Source organism: Bacillus rossius, chromosome 1 (assembly GCF_032445375.1).
Source record: "Bacillus rossius redtenbacheri isolate Brsri chromosome 1, Brsri_v3, whole genome shotgun sequence".
Classification (NCBI taxonomy): Eukaryota; Metazoa; Arthropoda; class Insecta; order Phasmatodea; family Bacillidae; genus Bacillus; species Bacillus rossius.
The window spans coordinates 268,799,074-268,822,689 of record NC_086330.1 but is presented as its reverse complement, the minus strand read 5'-3'; the positions used below and the strand labels follow the sequence as shown (position 1 = coordinate 268,822,689).

The window sequence follows — 23,616 nt, the reverse complement described above, 5'->3', positions numbered from 1 at the left end:
GCAAAATAGAATTTCCAATTTTCTTCCTAAGACAAATATGATAACGGCCTCCATCACTTGTTGCTGCAATGTCTCTTAATTTATTACAATAATTCTTAAAAGTGGTTCGAGCACTCATTTTTTTCTACAGTCAATGATTTGTTTGGTCTTGCATCTAGAATATTTTTATATACACTGCTGTCTCCATCAGCAACAATTTTAGCGTATCTCACCGAATACATTGTCTCACTTGCAAGAAAACCTTCAAGAATGATAGCCGATTCCATGCTTGTTGATGTTTGGTGAACACCCCAGTTCTTAGTTACAAGCATGATCGGCAGCAGTTGCACCTTTCTTCTCTGCGCGATCGCAAATCGTGCAGTACTTGTTTTTCACCCCAATGAAGAGCACCTTCTTCGTGTAGTATCCAACAATAGCACCCTACAAAAAAAGTTATACTTAGTTGTCGATAAATATAACAAGAACAAACGACAAAAAAAAACATAAAGAAAAAGTTTGTACGTTGCAAATTAACATTTTAATAATATTTGTACAGAAAACAGTTAAATAAAAAATAAAATAATGGCACGTTATAAACTTTCAGTTCCTAATTTGAAAAAATTTGTATACAGTCAGCGATATAATAATGCAATGCTAATGTCATGTAAATCAACGAGAGGTACACAGGAAGTAATGAAATAACGGATGTGTAGTAAGTTAACTGCACCAAGAGACACGTATAAGCATAAATATATATAAGCACATATATAAGCATATATATACAGTCTGCATGCGTGTTCCTTACGAAAAAAAAATAAGACGAAAACATATCTTGCATTTTTCACTTTTCATAAAATGTTTCGTTCTAATTGTTATTTTTTCATTTATTACTAAGTGCCCAAGTTTTGTTAACGATCAAAAAGTAATGATGGGAATAGAATATGCAACTTATGTTAACTATAAAAAGCTGCCTTCAACAGTAACACAAATGAGAAGAATTAGCTGGAGTAGGCTCAAGGTTTTATTTACAAGCAAATGTAACAAAAATAATAATTCTAAGTGTGGACACGTGTATAAAAACTACTTAACCATAATTGCAATCGTTATGAAAAACTTAAATAACCCTTGCAACTGTAGTTTTAATGTTAAATACTTTCCCACTGAAGAAATAAAACCGTAGTCTAATTACTGGCAAAGTGGTTCACAATGCAGCCCAAACAGTCGTTATTCTCAAGTTTTACTGTGCCATAACACACATGAAGGCATTGAAGTGTGAAGGACTAAAACTTATTTCACAATTATTGTGAAAATCTGAAATTTGTTACAATAAATACTCGTGCAAAAAATTAGGTTATCGTTCAATCCTCCATGGAAGTTGAAAGGAATCTGCAATAGTACTGAAGCCAAGGAAGGAGTTTGTAAAAAAAAATTTGAGGTAATGAAAAGTTAGTATAACTTAGTTTAATAAACTTACCACACCAGACAATGAGTGTTTTTCCATCCGTTTAGCTTTTTTTTTTTTTTTTTTTTTGCCTGAGCCTTCAGAGAACCACCCATTTATTGAGTGGCTCCCGTGAGACCTTTGCAGTTTGATATGGAGTATCTGACCAGTGGTCGCACCTCCTGCCTAAGTGGGCCTAGATTATATATTGTTGAAGACAATAATTTAGCCCAGCTGCCATCGGCTGTAACAGTAAGTAATGGAGTTCCGTCAGCTGCTACATGGTCTCTTTTTATTACCTCTTCAGCTTCAAGACGCGCTGCCTTTTCCATTTCAGTGCTTGCAGTTTTTTTCCCAGTCCTTACCGAGTCTATCGTTGTACCTTTTAAATGTATTGCCACACATAGCCGGGATGTCAAGAGTGGACGTGATTTCTTCCAGTTGTGCATGTCCTCCCCCTGTGCTCAAAGTACCAGCCACTGCTGCTACATTTACGTCCATATAATTAAGTTTACCAATAGGGTCCAACCACACGAAAGATTCCAAGCTGCACATCATGCACTTGAAAATGATTTTCGAATTCAACCCTTTTCTCACTTCACGGACAAGAACCATGTCTTTGAATGAACAATGGAAAGGTTCATGGTCATCAATCGCTTGAATTTGCTTAAGAAATGAGTTGATATCAACAATTCTCCTTCCCTGAAGCATGAAATCGGACTCAACTTTACTAGGTTCGCTTTCTTGTCTGTCTGTAATGTTTTTAGAAAATTAGTTTGATATAATGGCATCATATTTCTTCTCATAAGAACACGATGCTTTTCTGTGAACAGCACACAATAACAATTTATTAGCATTACATGTTATGCGACTACAGAAAAAATTTAAGCAATCTGAAGTTGAAGTTGAAACGTACCTTGGATGTGTCAGTTTTCCTGCCGTTTAATGAATATTTCCTTCATTGCAAAACTTCTTAGCTAAAACATGGCATAAGGAATGAAGACGTGATTTGTCTAAAATTGGCATTGATGGGATATTTGTGTTTTTATACCATGCAGAACAGTTTGAATTAGATTACTATTAATTCGCGAGTCTCGAACGCCGTAACAATAGCAGCAGACAAGCGTTTGTAATGTTACAAACACCATTAAATATATTATACGCTCTGTTGAAGTCAATATTCCAAAACCCATTTTCAAACTTACACTACGACAAATTATTTATAAATATGTACAATAATACAACTGGACCTAATCCTAAAAACCTAGTATTACATATTATGTACCAATAAAACCTTCAATCATTATCGGATGTATTAAATATGGGTTTGTTTTAGATAGACTACTGTACTACAGCCAGGAATATTTAAATATAACCAAATGTGTGCTATTTATGGTGTATTTGAACGAAGAAGGGCCTTATTTTGTAACATTGTAATTTTTTCCTATAACCAAACATTACCATTTAAAATTTTGAAATTTTAAAAATGTTACAAATTACACTATGGAAAGTAATACCGTAAGGTACAGTATTATAAATTAAAGGCTCTCTCCAATCAAATACACCACAAACTGTATACGTACATATCTAAATATTTATTATTTGTTTTATTCCGCATTTATTTACATTTAATAGAGCACTCAATTATTTTACATGTATTATGTTAACTAGAACGAAACCTAAGCCAGTGATAGTTCAATTTCAATTGCAACAAAAGAATTGTACATGCAGTGCAAACCATTGTAACTGAAATTCACCGAGAGATAAATAATTGAATTAATATTTTTTTTCTAGTAAAAAGCACAAAACTTGATACTTGCACGTTTATTTTACGTAACCGTATTTGTTTTCCGTCTATTCTCATTACCCGCACACTCAGTAGTGAAAAACAAAGCACAGAATAGGATAGCTGACGAAAACTCTGTATGATCAAAATGAAACGGGCGCTTTGTGAATCACGAATCTAGGTAAAGGTGTGACAAGGTGAAGGTATAGTTTCCCTTCGAGCGGTTCCAGGAACGGAAGGAACGCGAACTTAACATACCGGCCAATTTATTACCCCCACAGAGCGCAGGAGGAGAATGAGCTCGCCGGTGGTGGGGGAAGCATCTTTAGAATGCGCTCTCTTCCGATAAAACCTGGAACTAAAAGTAAAATTTTACGTGCCTGTTTGTATCAAAACGGTTACTTAAACACATGCAATCACGTATATATTTTAAAAAGTTATTTGAATTCCAATGAAGCTATGGTATCGAAAATCGAATTTTCGCTAATTGAAAATTTAACAAGTTTGATATTTTTTTATTATTTCTCTAATTGTGTAACATTAAAAATTCGACAATAGCTTTATTTTCCCCATCGTTGTCTTTGATAGGAAAAAATTCCGGTTTAATAGGATAATCCAGCTTTGAGCTATAAGTCACGAAAGTCGTAAGATTTCTCCATATAAAATCCGTGCGGATGTCCCACCTTAAGGCCCCGGTTGCGCCGTCACGTGATGCTGGAGGGTCATGACCACGGAGGCAGCAACTGTCAGGAGACGGAATGCTGTGACGTAGTTGAAGTCACTTTCTTACCTCGCCCCCGCCATGTCGTCACGGCCAAACCATTGCGGGGCGTGTCTGATGAGGGTTAACTAAAATAAATTATATACAGAGGCTGAAAAAATTTTCGGGTTAATTTTGAAATAGGCCAAAATTCAAACAATTATACCTTCGCGATTCTTCTGCTAATGGCTAACGGCTTATCTGGAGGACTCTGGGCCAATGGGAGTCCCTCAGCTAAATAAGTATACAACCACAGGCAACCCACTGTAGACAAAGACCTTAATGCATTAAAAATACTTATAAATTGTGATTGTTGCACCAGTCTATTAAATATAAAACTACGAAAATCAAACCATTATTGTGAGTTTTGATTCGGACATAAATTGGGATGTCCTCCCCGAAAAAAAATTATAAGTAATGTAGCTTTTATTTACTCGTCATATTGAATTAGATTTTTAATTAAATTTGATATAACCACATTTAATTACTAATAAAGTATTTTTCTACTAAACAATTCCTTATTTAATGATTTTAATGAACTTAAAACCAATATTTATATCAAAGTAGTAACTCGTAGCAAACATTTGAAGTACGAAATTGTTTGATGGATAAATAATAGGTATTATTTTATTTATTTTGAATTGTAACATAAATATTAAAAACCAAAAAGAAGCAGCAGACAGCAACTTTATACAATAATATTAAAATAATTCCTCATGGCAGACCTCGTGTGGGCGAGTAAGCGACTGGAACTACCGCAGTGCAAATAACGACGCTCGCTGGTGCTTCTAGCGCGTTATCGCCTCTAAGCCGGCGCAGTCTTCTCGTCGTGCGTGGGGCAGCTATGAGATTTGAGTTGTAACCATAACATTATATTGCGGAGAAATGAATCTAAAGGTGTAATGCAAGTCTCTTGCGTGCTTTCAAGTATCTCTACCGCAGTTTCGTAACTAGAAGTTAGTCTTAAAAAAATCGATTAAGCCTTTTTCACTCTCTAAATATGCAGTTTTAAAAACGTACTACGGAAATATCTACCCTCATCGCATTTTCGTAAACAGACATCAGTCGGATATCTCGAGCGGCTATCGAATCTGAAGCTCTGCACGCCGTATGCGTGTCCGGGCAGGCTGGAACAGGTGGCCGGTGCCTGGCCATTGTTGTCTCGTTAGAGAACAAGGTGGGTGTTAGGAGGAGGGGGGAGTGAGAGCTGGTGCTGCAAGCTGATGAGCGCTTCGGGTCACCTCTTCATCGCGCATGCGCGGGCGTGCGTGGATCCCGGGTCGGGGGAAGGGGAGGCTGGAAGCCCATCGCGAATGAGTCTGTCGCCGTGGGGGGTCCCGACAGCCTGAAGCTGCCTCTGCCTCTGCCCGCCATCTTGGATCTTTCTATTTTTTGTTATGTAATTCGAATTTTTAACTATTTATCGCAATTTAGTTGCATTTCAAGGCATAAATAATATGTCCCAGACCTTCTATGCCTTTTTGCAATTACATACTCACTAACAGCCTCTAGTCTGTAAAGCCCACCCCACACGATGCCCATTTTCTGCTATAACTTCTGTTATACCCATGGGTATAAAAGTTTTCATAAAAATTTGTATAGCAGAACCGCAGAAAGATTTCTTAACTCCATACACACGATACCTAGAATGCTAACAGAAAACCAGCCAACGCAGTTGCCGACCAAAGCAAACATATCAGGGGAGGATAAACCTGTCGTAGTCAACTTATCAAAATACTGAAAAAAAAAGTGAAAGTTACACCTGTTTGTGTTAAAAATTATGTAACTTGCGGAAATATTATTTGATATTTTATCTTATATTTTTCATTTGCAAATAAATAACAAAATTGGTTTAGTATTTAAAAACAAATTAAGAGCAATTTTGGAATTACAAATATATTTTTAAGTTGTAGGTTAATTTCAAAATCTAAAAATATATAAATTTAAATGATACAAGGGACATTGGGTTTACTAAATGTAGTTTATGTACGGTTTAAATTCTAATATTAATTTAATTATACAGTTAATCAAGCTAATTTCATTGTAATAGTAAAAAAATGCTACCGATTCATATATGTTATATATAAGATTTATTGATTACTTATATATTTAACTACATAATTAGAGGAATTGTAACTAATATTTTTTGTAACCCAGTGAGACAAATAAACACGCACATACCGCGTAATAAATTTAAATCTTAGGTGAAGAAAAACATATTGCATGTTTTTTTTTACCCTCACAGGTGTGTCGCTATAAAGTATCAGTTTATTCATTATTAATTTATGGACACTCGTTTCTTAATAAACGTTGGCGTTTTAATTATAAAATTAACTTTTGGTCTAAATTATTTGTGAACATGTGATTTTACTTTAATTTTTTAAAAGTAAAAATAAATCTAGGTACGTAGTACTATGAATAAAATCAATGGACTGAGACACCTAAATGTAGTTAATAATATTATATCATAAATTAATTCTAATAATTTATATTTGCAGAAAGCACAGTATGTACAATTTAATTATCTGTTATTTAAAAAAAAACTAAAAAAAAATTGGACTGATGAGGAATCGAACCACATTCAAAATCACCCTTCTGCCGCTGCCACCGTGCCCTTCGCCACTACGCTACCGCAACTTCTACGAATGTGATAGGAGATAATGGGTAATATAGAATACAACGTATTTTCATAACGTATTTTAAAATTTCCGATTACTTCTTTCTGTGGCAATTTCAGCTTAACAAATATATTCCATAGTAGTTTTACTATTATAAAGTTTCATTTGGCATACCATTACATTTGTTACGTCCCTTAATGTTGACAATACAGACTATATACGGGGTTATATTGCAACACGTGGGTCCGCCATCTTGACGGCTCCAGCTCGTGGGTATAGCAGAAAAATAGAACACGTTCTATTACGGTTTTGGCTAAGACTTCGGTTATGAAAACTTTTATACCCAGAGCCAGACCCCTTGGAAGGGTGCTGAAATGTTACCCACACGGGAGCAGGCGCGCTAGCATAAAAATTACATGAAAACTGCTAAGGAAATGGGTGTCGTGTGTGGCAGGCTTAAGCGCCACGAGGAAATAACTCGTTATTTAGCGGGCGACTACAACTATCATGACAATCACATCAGTTCACAGGTGTTGATTTCAAAAAAGTAGCCAAATTCATATCCTATGCCATTTCGAACCAAAAAATTCAGCACAGAAGCTTTATTGCACGCGGTAGCAAATTACTTGGAAATACAAGATGGCAGGGCATAATCCCCCTTAAACTTAAAGCCCAAAAAGAGAAATACTATCACATAACTGACCGGACGATTCGGATGACGATTATTAGTTATAAAATTATTTTATTATTATTTTGTATTCAAAGTGTAATAATATTTATTTAAAGTTGCCTGAATTAGTAATTCGTTATTTATTCCTTTGTATTATTTATATTTATTTGTATTTTTCTACCACCTTAATGGTTTCTTGGATAAAATATAATTATTTTTTTCCTTAATGTTTTCATTTTTTATGGCAATTTTCACTGATATATTCTGTTCTTAATAAAATTGCTTTATATTCTTATACTATTATCCTAGTGTGTTCAGATGAAACAATGTGCGTACCCGAGCTTCATGCTACCTAGTGTCACGTGACTGTGGTACCAGTGGTACCCGATTCCCCAACATCAGTACCCCGGAGGTGTAGGTCACCATCGAACTTTTCAGGAGAGGGGTTTTCGATTTGTTCTTTTAGATTCGTTTATTTTTAGATTTTCTTCGCTAGTAGTAGGAATTGCTTTATGAAACACACCATTCTTAAACTTATAAATTAGACAAAAATAACGTTTTAGGATGATTTATAAAGTTTCTATTAATTTTTTTATCTACTTAATTAGTTAACCAATAATCACAACATACAAAATATCTTACATACTTAATTAACAAGCATAAATAGTTTAAAAAATATATAAATATGCATAACACTAGACCAAAGAAAAAAATAAAATTCAAGAGAAAAAAATAGATGCTTAAGGAGCACTTACACCAGACATCATACACAATAAATAAAAGAGTAGCTAAACGTTATAAAAACAAAATGCAACTGATGTTAACTACATTGGAAACTAAAAACTAACAACTGAGATCTACCTTATTTTTATATTAAAATGATACTTCAAACGTAATGGTATGTGCACTCTAATATTATTACATAGAGCGATACATGTACATAATTGACATGGTGCAAGCTACATTTCATAAAACATGGACATGTTGTTGTTACTTCCGAGTTTCAGATCTGTCATTTGCAAAGCATCACATTGTGCTGATGTAACAACATCGAATACGTGAAGTTGTTTAAAAACGTTGTTAGCATAACAGAAGCAGAATGTGTCTTCCATTGGCACCACTTCTTAGGAGCTGTCAAATGGGAGCTTGATTGGCATGAGACAGACTGTAGCAGGTCCTGGGGGCCAATGAGAAGAAAGATCAGTTCACGTGCTTTCCTCCTCGGTTATCCGGGGTCGTTCCCCGGCGGGGACACATCCAGGATTTCGAAAACCTAGCGAACGTGAGAGGGTAATTTTCTGGAGGTGTTTATGTTCCTCCCCACCATTCATTCCGCCAGTGTTCCTCTGTTACCTCACACACACGTCGCGACCTGAGCACAGAAAACATGTTTCTATACTTTTACAGTAGATTCCTTTGGAAAACAGTCGCCAAGAGAGAGTTTGTAATAAAAGAAAGACATTGTCACTCTGTACAACACAAGGCTATGGTTATTTTTAAATGTATGAAAAACTTGTTTTTTTGTTTTTATAATACTGAGTATTTCTTACGAATATTGGCCCATAATTTTGTATTTTAATTGATGTTGATTCCAGCATGTTTTTTTTTTCAAATCATGGAAAAGATAATCGAATATTCAACAATTCGACTTTATTTTGTTTTATCATACTTATTATGTGAGCAGTTAATACTGAAAAGCTATTGATGGAACGGTTTACACATACTGTAGTTTTAACACTTGGGAGGTACTGGGACAGCACAAAGCCCCGTGTAAGAATCCGGACCCATTTTTTGTAGCGATAAATACTTATATTTTCATGTAAGTGTACAAAATTACAAATATCTATAATTTTACATGACTATTTACGATATGGCCACTGCGATTGTCCTACTATGCCAGTACTGGGTCTATTCCTGCGCCTTACTACAGCAGTAACAGTGACAATATGTAGTGCTGGTCCGAAGTAGAAGACCACAACGAGAAACCGTGGAATAGAACATAGAACCAAACCGTTTACCGTCAAGTGTCGCGTCAAATGGTTGGTGACCTCTGGCACGTATAAGTAACTATTCAGCCACCCGCGGCTTTGCTCTCGGGAATTCCAGGATAGTGCTATTGACGTAACATTTTAAGTAACGTGTGACCAAACTTACAAACATCCGTAAACAAATTTCATGTCTCAATAGGAATATTTAAGAAATAAACATCCCCGACTGGAATTTTACAAAGGTTATAAATAAGAAATTTATTTTGCATAAAGTTTACATGAGCAAATTCTTTTTAAAATTCTTTTTAAACCTTTGATCAAATGGCACTAACTCATTCGCTCAATTTGGGGGACACATTTTGAGAGGAGGGGGGTGGGTGGGTTGTTAGGCAAAAAAGTTTCTTTCTTTAATGCAGATCATGCCAACTTTCACATTTACTTTTTCATTGGTTTCAGCTAAATGGTAAGCCTTTATGAAATAAAAAATTTTACCCTATTAATTAAATAGTTTAATATATTTTGTACAACACCTGTACTTTTATTTTTAATGTAGTTTTAAAATAAATTTATTATTTTACTTACGTATCAGTAGATACATAGACATATTACTACTTAGTGAGTCAAACTTACGTATTTTTATTGCTCCATTTGGTTTTCTCGCCTAAAATGGAATTAAATAAAATATTTCTGTATTTTGAACTTAAAAAAAATGTTTGTTAAAATCCACACTTCCCGCTTTAGTGGACTAGGTTTTATCCGTTGTCTAAAAAATACCAAACTTGTTTCATATTAGCCACCTCAGAGTAAAACATAAAAAACTTGTAACAAATACATTCATTACTTTTAATTTAGACTAGTAACTAATACCAAATTTATCACCCCATTCCTACGTAAATTCTAAGTAGTTATAACTTTTTTTTACTAAACTAACACTCGTTTCACCTTATTGTAAACATATCTTTAAAAAAATTAAAAATAATATATGGTCATTTTTTTAATGTTGAAAATTGTTCTCAGTGTAGATTTGGTTATAGATTATTCGTTACTTATTTCAACTTGAAAAAGTTGGTAGTTTTATTTGCTCATTATTCTTGCCTATTATTTTACATTTCACTTCATTCAACTAATAGATATAGCTATCTATTCTAATACTAAACTTACACTCTTTAACAAATATTTTCGTAAAATAAAAATATATTCTTTCTAAATTGATTATTAAGTGTGTATATTATTAAAACAGAATATCATATATTCCATTTGGTTGGATTTTAATAATGGTAGTTATTAATAAATAATTTTGAACACCTTTTTTAACTCTCATAAAGATATTCACATTGTTTGATTGTTTATTTATTGGCTGTGGTCTACAAGATAGGTCGTTGCCTTATTAGCAGAGCCATTCAGGCCGTGTTTGCTTGCGCACAGAGTCATTGTGATTCTTGTGCCGACCTTGGGCGTGTACCTGAAACAATCTCGACCAATGACGAAATACAGAAGATGATACACACAGAAAAAAAATTCTGTTCTTTTACAAAATATTTTTTGGTAACCCAGTTGCCAAGAAATGTTTTGTAACACTACAAGAAAGATGTAACTTTGTACAACAAATGGCTGTAATTATTTTTTGCAAAGACGTAATACGTTTTCGAGATGAAACTGGGTATTTCTTAGGAAAATTGGCGTATTATTAAATAATTTAATTTTTGTTTCTTTCAAACATAATTTATTTAAACCATGGTAAAGATGATCGAAAATTCAAAAATTGAACTTTATTTGGTTTTAATGTGCTTATTAATGTGTGCCGTTAATACTGGGAAGCTGTTCAGGGAAAGGTTTACAAATAACGGTAAATATCGGCGGTACTGGGACAACACAAAGTATACATAACGACCCGGGTTAAGAAACTGAACCCCGGTATTACTGCGAACATTATTTTGTAGTGATAAGTAAGTATAAGTAATTGTTTTCATGTAAATGTACCAATTTACAAATATCTGTATTTTTAAAGAATTGAACATGAATAGTTCTGTTCCATGCACAGAAGAAAAAATATACAATGCAATAAATTACAGTTAGTTCGCGATTATTACTTGCCCTTACTTGCACGTAGATTACTAACGAGTGGGGCGCAGTTTTCTGGGGGGAGAGGAGAGAGGAGTGATGGCTACCACGTGACCGCACGGCTCGCCGAAATCGCCATTCGCGTAAACATCTCCCTTCCCCTTGTGTGTGTGTGTGTGTGTGTGTGTGTGTGTGTAGAGAGCGTGCGGGTCGGGTTGGAAATAGATCCCGCCTGCGGGAAGCTGCGGCAGCCACGAGGCCAGGAACACGAGTCCGGGTGTGTTCCGACGTGCGGGACTGTGATTCCCTCCGCGTCTAGCGCCTCGCTGCGGGCCATGCGCGGCTCTGGATCCTTGCCCGAGGTTAAACACAGGGCCTCACATGCCCCGCTGACATATGTGTGTGTGTGTGCGTGCGTGTGTCCTCGTCATTACTACTGGTCAAGGTCTGTTTCTGTTAATTGAACTCTATAACTATCTTTTCATTCGCTGCTCTGTCACAAATATTTTCAACACATATCTACTAAAAGTTAAATCATGGCTATAAATAGTCGCACAAATGTTTCTTCGAGTTATTACTTCCGCTAATTTCACAACAATAACATCACTCTTAGTTAATATTACTTAAAATATTGGTGACGGAACAGTTCAGTAAACAACGCGATCTGAAAACTACTCAAGGTATCCGAGCGGGGTCTGTTTACGGAAAGCAGTTAGGAATTCGCTGAGGGCCGATAAGTAGTTTTTTTTCCGAATTTTGTTTTTAAACTGTATTTTTATAGGAATTAAAATGGCTGAAAGGCATGTTTTTAGATAAATTTGTATGCATAAAACAACCGGTACAGATTATTGAAAGTACTGAAGGGACTTTCATTACACACTTATCTTCATTTCTCCGCCATATTAGGTTACGGACACCGCCCTTCACACGGTCATCCTTTCGCTTCCGACACCGTCCAGTAAAGTTGGTCGAACAAAGTTAGAGGCCTATAAAGACAGCGTACGTCCCCAGCGCAGCCATGTTTGTTTGACAAGTAGGATGACGAGTTTTCTTCAAAAATATCTCTTTGTTGGAGTGCTTCTGAAACTAGCTGTATCTGACGGACTCAGCCAATCATAATCGTGTTCCGCGAAAACGGAAATGTCGTGGTCTTTTCCCCCTCTACGATTTTTTAGATTGGGCAGAAGAGACATGAGAGAATAAACGTATTTTTAAGAAAAAAAAAATTTATATGAATGTGATCTGTAAAGAAATATTTCTGAAAACAGAAAAGAATAATGATTCAAAAACTTTTTAAAATTTCAGCCAATTAATTGTATCATACAAGTAATTTTGTTATTTAATAGTACAATAGTTTTAACTGTTAATAAATAGTATATTCAAATTATGTCATCTAGGTTTATCCCAGCTATGCCTAAAAATAAACTTTGATAGTGTGACATGATTATAAACCTTAATGAGAATTTCTCTCAAAATTTACCTGAAGAATAAATTGGAGACATTTTTCGTCTAAAATTTTTATTCAATCCTTACTGTCAAAAATAGCTGGAAATGAAAATTTAACAGTGCGGCAGGACCTCAAGAGTTCTAAACGCACGGAGGTGCTAAGGGCGACATTGACTCGCGCATCACACGCTTCTTCGCCTCTACGTGCAGGACACAAAACGGGCGCGCGGTCTGCGCGTCGGTAACTCGCCTCTATGGGATTTTAACCGGTGACGGTGACCATATTATTTTAAAATGGATTACTAAAGATAAGGACTCGCTGCAAGAGCGTGTACCACAAACACAAAAATGTTGTTACCAAAGTAGGTTCGTGAAAACACCAGTTTTATCCTTCATTTCGGCCATAAAATACTTGTTAGAAACGAAAATATGACATTAATTTTTTTAGGCCAAAGTCAGAAATTAAATATATAATACTAAATCATATAACTTGTCGAGATTAACTAATTGGAGAAATTTTGCCTGTCGATACGACTGACTAAACTTGTCCAAGTTTGCAAAATTTTGTTTTCTTATTGGCAGTTACCCTTGAAAGGAGATCATTCTGCGTGAAACTCATCAAATGAGGAAACAAAAATTTCGAATACAGAACTTCTATGATTTGCGCTTAAGAAACTACGCCACGTAAAAACGTATTTCCTCCAATCATTAACGTAGGTAGAGGTTTCAGTGGATTGTAGACTATATTAGATGAAAGATTCTTTTTAATGATAAACCATTATTGGAGGCACGCAATATTCGCAGAAAAATTTCAAATGCTGCTATGTTTTAAAGTATTCTGTGCTTCACGATTGGTAGAGACTGGAAAAATTCGCAGATTAATTTCATAATATGTTGAAATTCCAAAACATACACCTTTAGGTTGCTTTTGCTATTGGCTCACTGTTAATCTGGACGGCTCTGGGCCAATGAGAAACCCTCAGCCAAAGAAGTATCGAATCACACGCTACCCAGTTGAGACGACTCACAAGTCAGCTGCCAACGAACTGACATTATTTACCCGATTTTATTGAGTGCTGTGTTTTACATCGTGAAGGTCATCCAAACAGCGAGTTTTTGCAGTCCCTAGTATTGGTCGAGTTTACTTCAGGTTAACGTCCACTGTTGGTAAACGAATTCTAAATATTTTTTGCGGTAGCAAACGCCACCTGTATGACCTGGCCAATTAAGGCAGTAGCTTGTCTTGCAGGCGTCAGCCAATCTCAAGGAAGAAAATACTGGTGCAGGCATACCTTGTTGAAGTCTAACGAGCGATCAAATATTCTCGCAAAAATAATTCCTGCCAGTAACTATCGGTACGGTCTGCAGAAAATCGTGCGGTTTTAATGGCCTCGGATAGATTTCACGATCCCCTAAATACTCGGGCAAATGCCACCTGCTCATTGGCTACTGAGATGTACGACCTGGCAACTGGGATGCTTCCGATTTGATACTTCTTTGGTTGAGGGTTTTTCATTGGCTCAAAGTCCTTCAGATAAACTGAGAGCTAATCAAAGAAGCAATATAAGGCAAATGAATCAGCAATTTTTTTCTTATCTCTAACCATCAATAGGGACTGAAAAAGTTGACAATTTCAATGACTTCTAGGCTGACTCGACAGTAGTTCTATACATACTGATGAAAATATCCTCTGCTCATTGGCTGCTGACTCGAGACTGTCTAGACTGGGTTGCCTGTGATTGGATACTTCTTTGGCTGAGGGTCTCCCACTGGCCCAGAGTCCTCCAGATAAACCCTCAGCCAACAGCAGGAGAATCGCGAAGATGTTACTGCTCGAATGACTCACGACCACGTCTAAAATGTGTCCTAGCTGTGGAATGCTGGGTATAAAAGCCAGATCTCCTTGGTGATAGGCGACCCCTGACCAATTGTGTTGACGCCTTTTTTTTATGTCTGTTGCAGGCAGCAACCAGGCGTGCACCAACGAAGGACAGGATTGGTTGCTCAACATGCCATCGTCATGCACCTACACCTGCAAGTGCAAGGTAACTACTAACCTCTTCATTTCTCTGTATTTTTCAGTTCGCACTAAATTCCTTCCGCGGATTTTCTATGCTGTCTGGTATTTTAAGTTTGACATCAGATAATTTAGGCATGTTTTCTGTGGGTAAATGTTTTCATTTTTCTTTCTCATTTTTCATTCTTGAAGTTTTCTAGGACAGACGTTACAAAACTGCAATGACGTTTGTCCAAATATTTGAATTAATTTTTTAAAATGTAGTAATAATTAAGTTAATACATTTTAATTGGCAAATGCATGTGATATAATTGAATTCTATTCTTGAAAAATAGCAAAATATCAAAAAATTCAATTAAAATTCTGAAAGAAAAGTATTTTTTTTTTACAATTTTCAAATACTTGAATAGTGTTAAAAATAAAATATCAATAATAACTTTCAGTTTATTGAGTTACTTAGATTATTTGAAGGTCATTAACAGATTTCAATTAAATGGATTGAAACCTAGATTCGTTAGAATTGTACAGCATTAAAAAATACATTTCCCATTGTTATTTGAAAAGCAAGGTAGTGAAATATCTTAGTCAATCAAAAATATTTTTAGGGTCCATACGTCAGTAGAAAAGAATTTCCTAAAGAGTATAATAAGGATAAGGTGTTTCTCAGAAAACATTTCTGACCGCCATTAGACTGCAATAAGGAATGCCTCCAGTAGTATACTTTGGTCAGTCCTGTGCCAGGAATAGGAGTAAGGTGCCTGGTACAACCGCCATTTTGAATTGTGACGCCACGACCGCGATTTTATATGGCCTTTACTTTTTATCTTAATATGATACCTGAAAAAACATATTATACTTTGAGTGTAATTTGACATCATTTTCAAGATTTTACAAAAAAAAATCTAAAAAATATTAAATTTAAAATTTACCACAAAAATATAAATATGTAAACCAAATACGCACTTACTTCATAAAGTCCAAATTCCTCGTTTTGAAACCCACGTGGACAATTTAATAATATATTAATAACAAGCTAGATATTAAAAATATAAAAAATAATATTTAATTCACAAATACTTACGTCATCGAGATCAACAATAATGTGTTCGATTCCCGGTGGATGCACTTGTATTACCCAGGGATTTACCCCTTCGCCCTCGCGGATAAGTCAGTGGCAAGATGGCGTCTATCACAAGCTGCAGCCTATGAACAATTTACAGTCATAATGACGACAGCATTTTTTCAAAACAAACTAAACTCTAAATTAATTTATAAAGAAAAACCTTAAAATATAAGATGTTAGAGCTCATCATTCCTTCAGGAATACGCGAGGAATACACTGAGGGAAAAATGAACAGAATAAAGACAAAAAATATTATTTTGACAGTTCTACGAGGTAGCAGGTGTGTCATGCTGTGGCGAAGCTGAAGTCATTTTCTGCCTCACCATCGATATCTTGCCCAGAAAAATAGCGAAAAATATTCTTGACCATGCCTGATGATTCAATCAAGCAAGGATTAAAATTTATGTCCTCAAACATAGTCACTTGTAGTTACAAAATACAGCTATTCAAAAATTGTCCACGATTCAAAAGCTGCATTCACTTCAGAAACATGGCGCAGACCATATTGCATGCATGGCCAAGCCTTTGTAGCAGCAATCAATCATCAGTTCTACAAACAGAGTGATCCATATGTACAGGACTTTCCAAAATATATTACTTGGTTACCTAACGTATTTTTTTTAAGGAGTATAGGTACTTAACATGTCTATAGAATGTTTAAGAATTGCGGGGCATAAATTTAATGGATTCTGGACAGCAAAGCGAACAAAATAACCCAACGATGAAACTAACAAAGTATTATGGACCAAAAAACAAAGGCAGAAAATACGATCGATGTCATACTTTATATACCATACAGCACAGACCAATATAGTGGGCTAACAACGACAAGACATTTGTAACAAGAACAGTAAATGCACAGAGACAACAATCCCCGGCAATACAGATACCGACGAACACAACGATGAAAATAAACACTTATTATGGACAAGACAACGACAGCACAGAGACAAACACAGTAGGCTTCCTATGACGAAACAGTTGCGACGTTTCGGGAACTGACATCTTTTTCCGTCGTCAGGCACAAACAGACTGATATCGGAAACTGGACAGACTGCAAAACTGCAGTTGCGTATGTCCAAAGAATTGTATAAAATCAAATTTCCCTGTTGCGTTAATAATAATACAAAGAGAATATTTTTATCAACTAAATGATTGTTAGTAGAGTATTTAAACTATTAAAAAGGAAGACTATAAAAATTGCTGCAATAAAATTTATAACGTGTCTGAAACTAAATCTTCTAAAGAAAAATAAGCGTTCCATTGTTTGAACAAGTTTACAGCATTAATGACGTTTTATTGGCGTCATGTGCCGTTGTGGGATTAAGTGTTATTCAAAATAATTTTAATTTTAAATATTTATAATTTCAAAAAGATTATAGTTTATTTAGTTACCAATTATTAAATTTACTAAGTTTCACCAGTAGTAAGATTCGTTGGCCCAAATTATAAATAAATTCTTTGTTTGGTATTTGAAAAAAAATGAAACAGTACCTATCGTCAAAGTAAAAAAAAAATGATCAAATTTAATTTATAACTTTTACTCACAGAAACCACTATATAGGTATATTGTTCACCGACACAATAAACCATTAGCCTATAAGATTCATAGCCCTCAGTTAGCCGCCCGAAATATACAATCTTATTTATTTTTCATGCAGATGTGGGATGTTTAAACATTCATATTTGAAATACGCAAAAGAAATAGCTGTTCTTCTCAGAAAAAAATTATTCTGATAAACTTTGATGACGCGTGACTGAAAAAATGTGAATTTAAGGTCACTCGCCATAAACTATTTTGCAACTACTCAGAAAACCCGCTTTTATGTTTAAAATTAACTGTTATAAAAGTAAGGATTTCATTTTCTTTAATATTAAGAAAATTCTAAATGATATAGTTATCACTATAGTGATTTGATGCAAAGCGTTAATGCAGTGAAGTTGCCTGAAAGATAAGACATTCTTTGCTTGCACGTAACGGGAAATAAAAATAATTAAGCGAGTCATAGGTTGAGGCCTAGTAAATGCCTCACGAAATTTGTGAGAGCAAAGTTGGTGCCAAATTTTTTGGAGACCATTATTATCTAGAATGTCCCGTTTCCTATAACTTGTCTCAAATTTAACAGTTCTCAAAAGTAGTGCCAATGTGATACGTATTCTTCTGCCACTGATTTAATATCAACAGTGTCTGTAAACAACTCCCTGTGATTGTCAGTGTTCGTAAATAATCATCGTATGATACTTTTCAAGCGACAGTTGGGAAATAGGGAACAGGTGGCACGTGACGAGCTATAAGCAAAAGGAACATCGTGAAACGCAGCTCCGGCCACGCGCGTTCCTAGAAATGCTTGTGTATCTTCATCTGCCTTCCATCTCATCCGCCTCCGGCGCTTGACTCCACATCCGAGCCATCTGATAGCTTTTTCAATCACCGCGGTCTCGACCTGCGTGCGACAGCGGCCTCAGTCGCATCTGGAGGCAGTGTACGTGGTTTCACTGGGAATAATATCTACTGTTACGAGTATAATGTGGGGGAACTGGGATCGTAAAGGTCAGCCCAATTAAGTTCTAATACAGTTTTCTTAATTACTGATATTACTAATAAATAATTTTACCTACTTAAGAAAGGTCCGATCACCAATCACTTTCACTTAAAAATGTTTATTCTCAAGTCACTCAATGGCTGTCAAGTTCCACAGTTCGCACTCCTCACTGGAGGTAGGCTCGACAGTGATTCGCTCCTTACCTCGCGCCTGTCTTCATGCAGTATGATTGTTGCTTAAAGTATTTCTCCCCCTTTTGTTTTGTTGACCCAGCCCTCTTAGCCTGAGCCCTGCCGGCCTGGGGCCCCCACAGGCGTTGATGGATACGCCGTATACGCGAAACAGGAGAGGTGTTAGAGATCCAGCTATGGCCAGAGGCTGAGGCTATCCTTCTCAGCTTAGGCACCACCTTCACTCCCTGCCTCACTCAGCTAACCAGACAATTGGCTGCGTCCTAAGCCCTTAGACGTTATCAGCATTGCTGGCGCCTACTCCGTTCTACCACATCACACTGGGACCCCTCAGTCACCCAGTGAACCCGTGGTCCGGTGGAGGTTCTATCCTAACCTCTCCTAGCTGTCCAGGCTAGTACCAGAGCTGTGTCGTCGCTCACCACGTCGACTCCGCATCGGGCTAGGGAACCCTTGGAGCCTGCTCCAAGTGGTCGGAGCACCACTACCAAGTACGAGTCCTACCCAATTAGAATACTGGGCCTAGAGGAAATCTCAATGGGACAACATTCAATCTTTCATGGATTCTTCCCGTACTACTACCAACTTGGCGTCTATACGGCATGAGACCGTTCGCCCACTAGCTAGCCGACCGCCACTCTTCAGAATCACTCCACTGGATGTCCTCGTCTCCTCGGACTACCCTCCGATCTGCTGTACCTCGGCTCACGCCGCTCTCGAGGGGGTCTCTCACCCTCTTCGCCGATGTCGCACTTCCCTTTACTCGCGGAACTCTTCGAACTCTCGGAACTCCTGCGGAGGCCGGTGTCGTCGCTTATATATCCGCGCCGTCCTTCTCTAAGGGACGAGAGAGGGTGTGACGTGTCGCGTCATCCCGGGCCGACCAGATGCCCGAAACACCTAGAACAGCGACGCTATTCACACCACTCCTCGCGGTGGTCTCGGCCAGTCCGGAATTCTCAGGCCGTTAAAGGTGACAATAGCTTGAGGTGGGACGGTGCGCGGGGAGAGAATGGGGTGGGTAGCGAGGATCCCTGTAATCCGGCCAGGCACGTGTGGCATGCCTCACGTCAATGGACGGCACGTGACGTCAGTGGCCGTGCAGGGCCGCCAGCTATCTTATTCATTTACAAATATTTACATGTCTTGGCTAGCAGCATTCCAAACTGCCGCAACATACAGAAAGCCGTATACAGGAGGGGACTAAAGTGGCATATGTAACCCAATTCACAGGTATCACCCCTTCAACTGTTAATGTAGAGATGGAGACGACAATAAGCTTGGTTGAAGGTATCATAAAACAGATCCTAAAACCCACTCATTTGGTAGGGTTACCAGATCGTCAGCATGACAAAAGGAGAACATCTTAAAAAAATTCTCTTACAAGCCAGTTAAAACCTGTTAATTTTATTTTTAATGAAATAAAACTAAAAATAATCCAAACAGTATACACAAACTAGAAATATCGCCTGACACTTTTTAATTGTCAGCATTAGTTTGATATATCATTAAACATAAAATAATGCAGGAACTAAAAACTATAAAAAATACAAGAAAAAGAAGTACCTATGTATAGTCTAAAAGTAAATTTCTTTATACAAAAACATATGGTAATGTTTCATCCTGAAAATATTTCGTATGACGATTGATTAGTTAAAATTATATGTGCACATCATTTTAAGATTTTGTATATTTTTAAGAAAGTTTTGTCTTTCAGGCATCTAAATACATAGCCATAGAGATATTCATCTAATAAACACAAAATTCAACTGTAATCCCAAAGAGTTTTGTTAGATAACCAATTTATTGTAAACTCCGTATAATATTATTAGTAAAGTGGAGTAGCTTAATTGAGGATGATATAACTTAAGTTCCAACCTATACAAAAATAAAATAAAAAATTCCAGTACACATGATTTGTAAATTGAGGGGCAAACATTTAATGCGTGTTAGAGAAAACCAAAATAAGCAATTTTCGTTAGTAAAATATGTCCGTAATCGCAACCTTGTAAATTTTTCAGGGTCCAACCGTAGCTCGAAAATATGAAATTTCCCGTGCAACAGGTGCTACCCCACTGGCCGAGAGGACGCGCAATAGGTGCTATTTCATTGGCTGAGAATCAGCGCAACAGGTGCTACCCCACTGGCCGAGAGGACGCGCAATAGGCTCTATCCTAATGATAAAGAGGACGCGCAATAGGTGCTATTTCATTGGCTGAGAATCAGCGCAATAGGTGCTACCCCACTGGCCGAGAGGACGCGCAATAGGCTCTATCCTAATGATAAAGAGGACGCGCAATAGGTGCTATTTCATTGGCTGAGAATCAGCGCAATAGGTGCTACCCCACTGGCCGAGAGGAAGCGCAATAGACGCTACCGACTGGCTGGGAGAACGCCTAATCATAGCGTCGTGACGTGCAAATGCCTTTTAGGAAGCATGCAAGAAGCACAAAGGTTTATCCAGGGGGTGGACAGTTAGCCTATTTTGTGATACCTCAACCGTAAATCAAACCTTGGAAAAAAATTCAAGTTATTGTTGTATAATAATGTTTAAGACATTAATATTTCTATTTTTTTTTGTTTCAACGTTATGAAACCCTTTAATCGTTATTACTTTTTTATATGAGAAACAGAATTTGTATTAATTTTTATCACGTGTTGCCCGTGTTGAATCTTGGCAAAACGAAGTAGACAACATGGCGTTGAGATTGTGATGGTTGTGTTGGCTGTACAATTTCTCATTCAGTGATAGAGATTTTTGTGTAACACTCGTGAATTATGCTACAAGGGTGGAGGACTAAGCAACATTGATGTGATATTCTTCAATCTCCCATCTTTAAATCAGATAAATAAAATGTTACAATGTTCAAGAAAAGAAATTTCAGGGTTTCCATTTCACATGCTTACGGAAAAATATCCATAATTTCCTCACACAGATCTTATACACATTTTTACTATTCATTGTGTACCTACATAGAGGTATAGTAATAGAGCATATATTTAATGGACACCATATATCATTTAGAGACACTGGCCTTTTTTTTTTTTTTGTAAATTTAGAGTAACACAAAACAGGATTTATGTTTGTCAAGTTTGCGATTATTTAGCACGATTATTAAGAAAATGTATTGAGTTTCCACTCTGTACTAGTACTAAATAATCAAACACTTTGAGACTGCTCAATGTTAGATAACAACGTCACATCCTTCGGAGGGTTACACGTGAATGGATAACAACTTCTTCTCCTGTTTTATAACGGTCTCAGGGTTGTCAAGAGCATGTCAAGAGAGAAATTCAGTCCAGTTATCAACGGGAAGCAGATGTGTATGTGCTGCAAGTCTACTTTGCTGTCCAACAAATTCGCGAAATAATCGTTTAGAGTAAACCACGCGTGTTAGCAACTAGCTCTTTTGTGTACATCACCTTCTTCGTATGAACCTCTGAGTTTCTGGCAGTCGCTGGTTAAGACATGAGATCATCTTATTCAGTACAGTTTTGCTGTGAAAGCGTCCTTGGTTAGCGTTCTCTCGCCTTCAAGTACACCATGTGCATATCGACCATTGCTGCAAATGTAAAGTCTGTCGTGCAGTTGTTGTGCGTAAATTATGTGATCTCTTATTACTATACTCACTAACAGACAACACTGCGCTTATTCCTGAAGCTAATATGGATGCGCACCACCACCAAACCCCCACAGTGCTGTCCACTGAACTGCTGGTTGCTAGTCTGAAGGTCTTCACCCGGCTCGTCACCTGGTTCAACGTCACGGCGCTGAGATCGCGCGTCCTCTCAGACACTGGAGTGATGCCTAATGCGCGGGAAATTCAAATTTGCGAGCTACTGTTCATTCCTAATTACACTGCCAGGTTGCGATTACAGACATAAGTTTATTTACGAACCTTTATTACTTTGACATTCTCTACCACCAATTAAATTTATGCCCCACAATTCGAAACCATTATGTAGACATGGTCTGTAGACATACGTCTGGTGACAAATTCGCATAGTTTGAAATGTCTTGTACATATCACTCTGTTGGTAGTACTGGTGCTTGATTGCTGCTACTAATGGTTGGTCATGCATGCAATATGTTCTGCGACATGTTTGTGAGGTGAATTATGTGTTTGCACCGTGAAAAAAGTTCTGAAGAGCTGTATAAGTGACTATGTTTAAGGACAGACATTCTAATTCTAGCTTGATAACCATCATCAGGTTTGGTCAAGCATAATTTTCTCCTTGTTTGGGAGCAAGATATCAGTGGTGAGCCAGACAGTGACTTAAGCTTCGCCACAGCATGACACACCTGCTACCTCGTAGAACTGTCAAAACAAATTTTTTTGTCTTTCTTCTGTTCATTTTTCCTCAGTGTACTCCTCGCGTATTCCTGAAGGAATGATTAGCTCTAACGTCTTATATTTTAAGATTTTTCTTTATAAATTAATTTAGTTTAGTTTGTTTTTAAAAAATTCTGTCGTCATTATGACTGTAAATTGATCATCGGCTGCAGCTTGTGTTAAACGCCATATAATCATGGACTTACTCGCACGGGCTAGGGCGTAAATACCTTAATTGGGGGGGGGGGGGGGGAGGTGATTGAGGAGGCTGGGCTCCCACTTGGAATTAATATTATTACTGGAGAAATCGTAACTGTGAAGCGGGAATATAACTCTGCGGCCTCCACTGTGCCCAGGCATAAATGTTTGCACAACTTATTGCTGAAATATATAGGTATACCAAAGGTACGGAAAGATAATATATTAATTTAGCCGTAAGCTGGACTGCTAACGTCTAAACTCTTACATTTTGTTCGTGATTGTACCGCAATTGTTTGGACAAGCCCCTCTGCGATTGTGAGCTGAAAATGCTCAGCTAGGAGAAGTTAGCAGATCAGGTTGTGCTGATTAACAAGAACAAATAAGTTTTCACTTAGAAATAAGCCAGTTGAAAACCAAACGTTGGTAGAGCAAACATAAGACTTTGAATTTTACCCTGA

The 23,616-nt window shown here is 36.9% G+C and overlaps 1 protein-coding gene across 1 annotated transcript in view; it reads left to right on the top strand.

Annotated features, from left to right (window-relative positions):
- LOC134527589 (BMP-binding endothelial regulator protein) overlaps positions 1 to 23,616 on the top strand; it is a 367,253-nt gene that overhangs the window by 234,601 nt on the left and 109,036 nt on the right. The window contains exon 3 of the mRNA XM_063360406.1: positions 14,712 to 14,794. Within this exon, the coding sequence (XP_063216476.1) occupies positions 14,712 to 14,794 (83 nt within the window). The remainder of the gene's footprint in view (positions 1 to 14,711; positions 14,795 to 23,616) is intronic.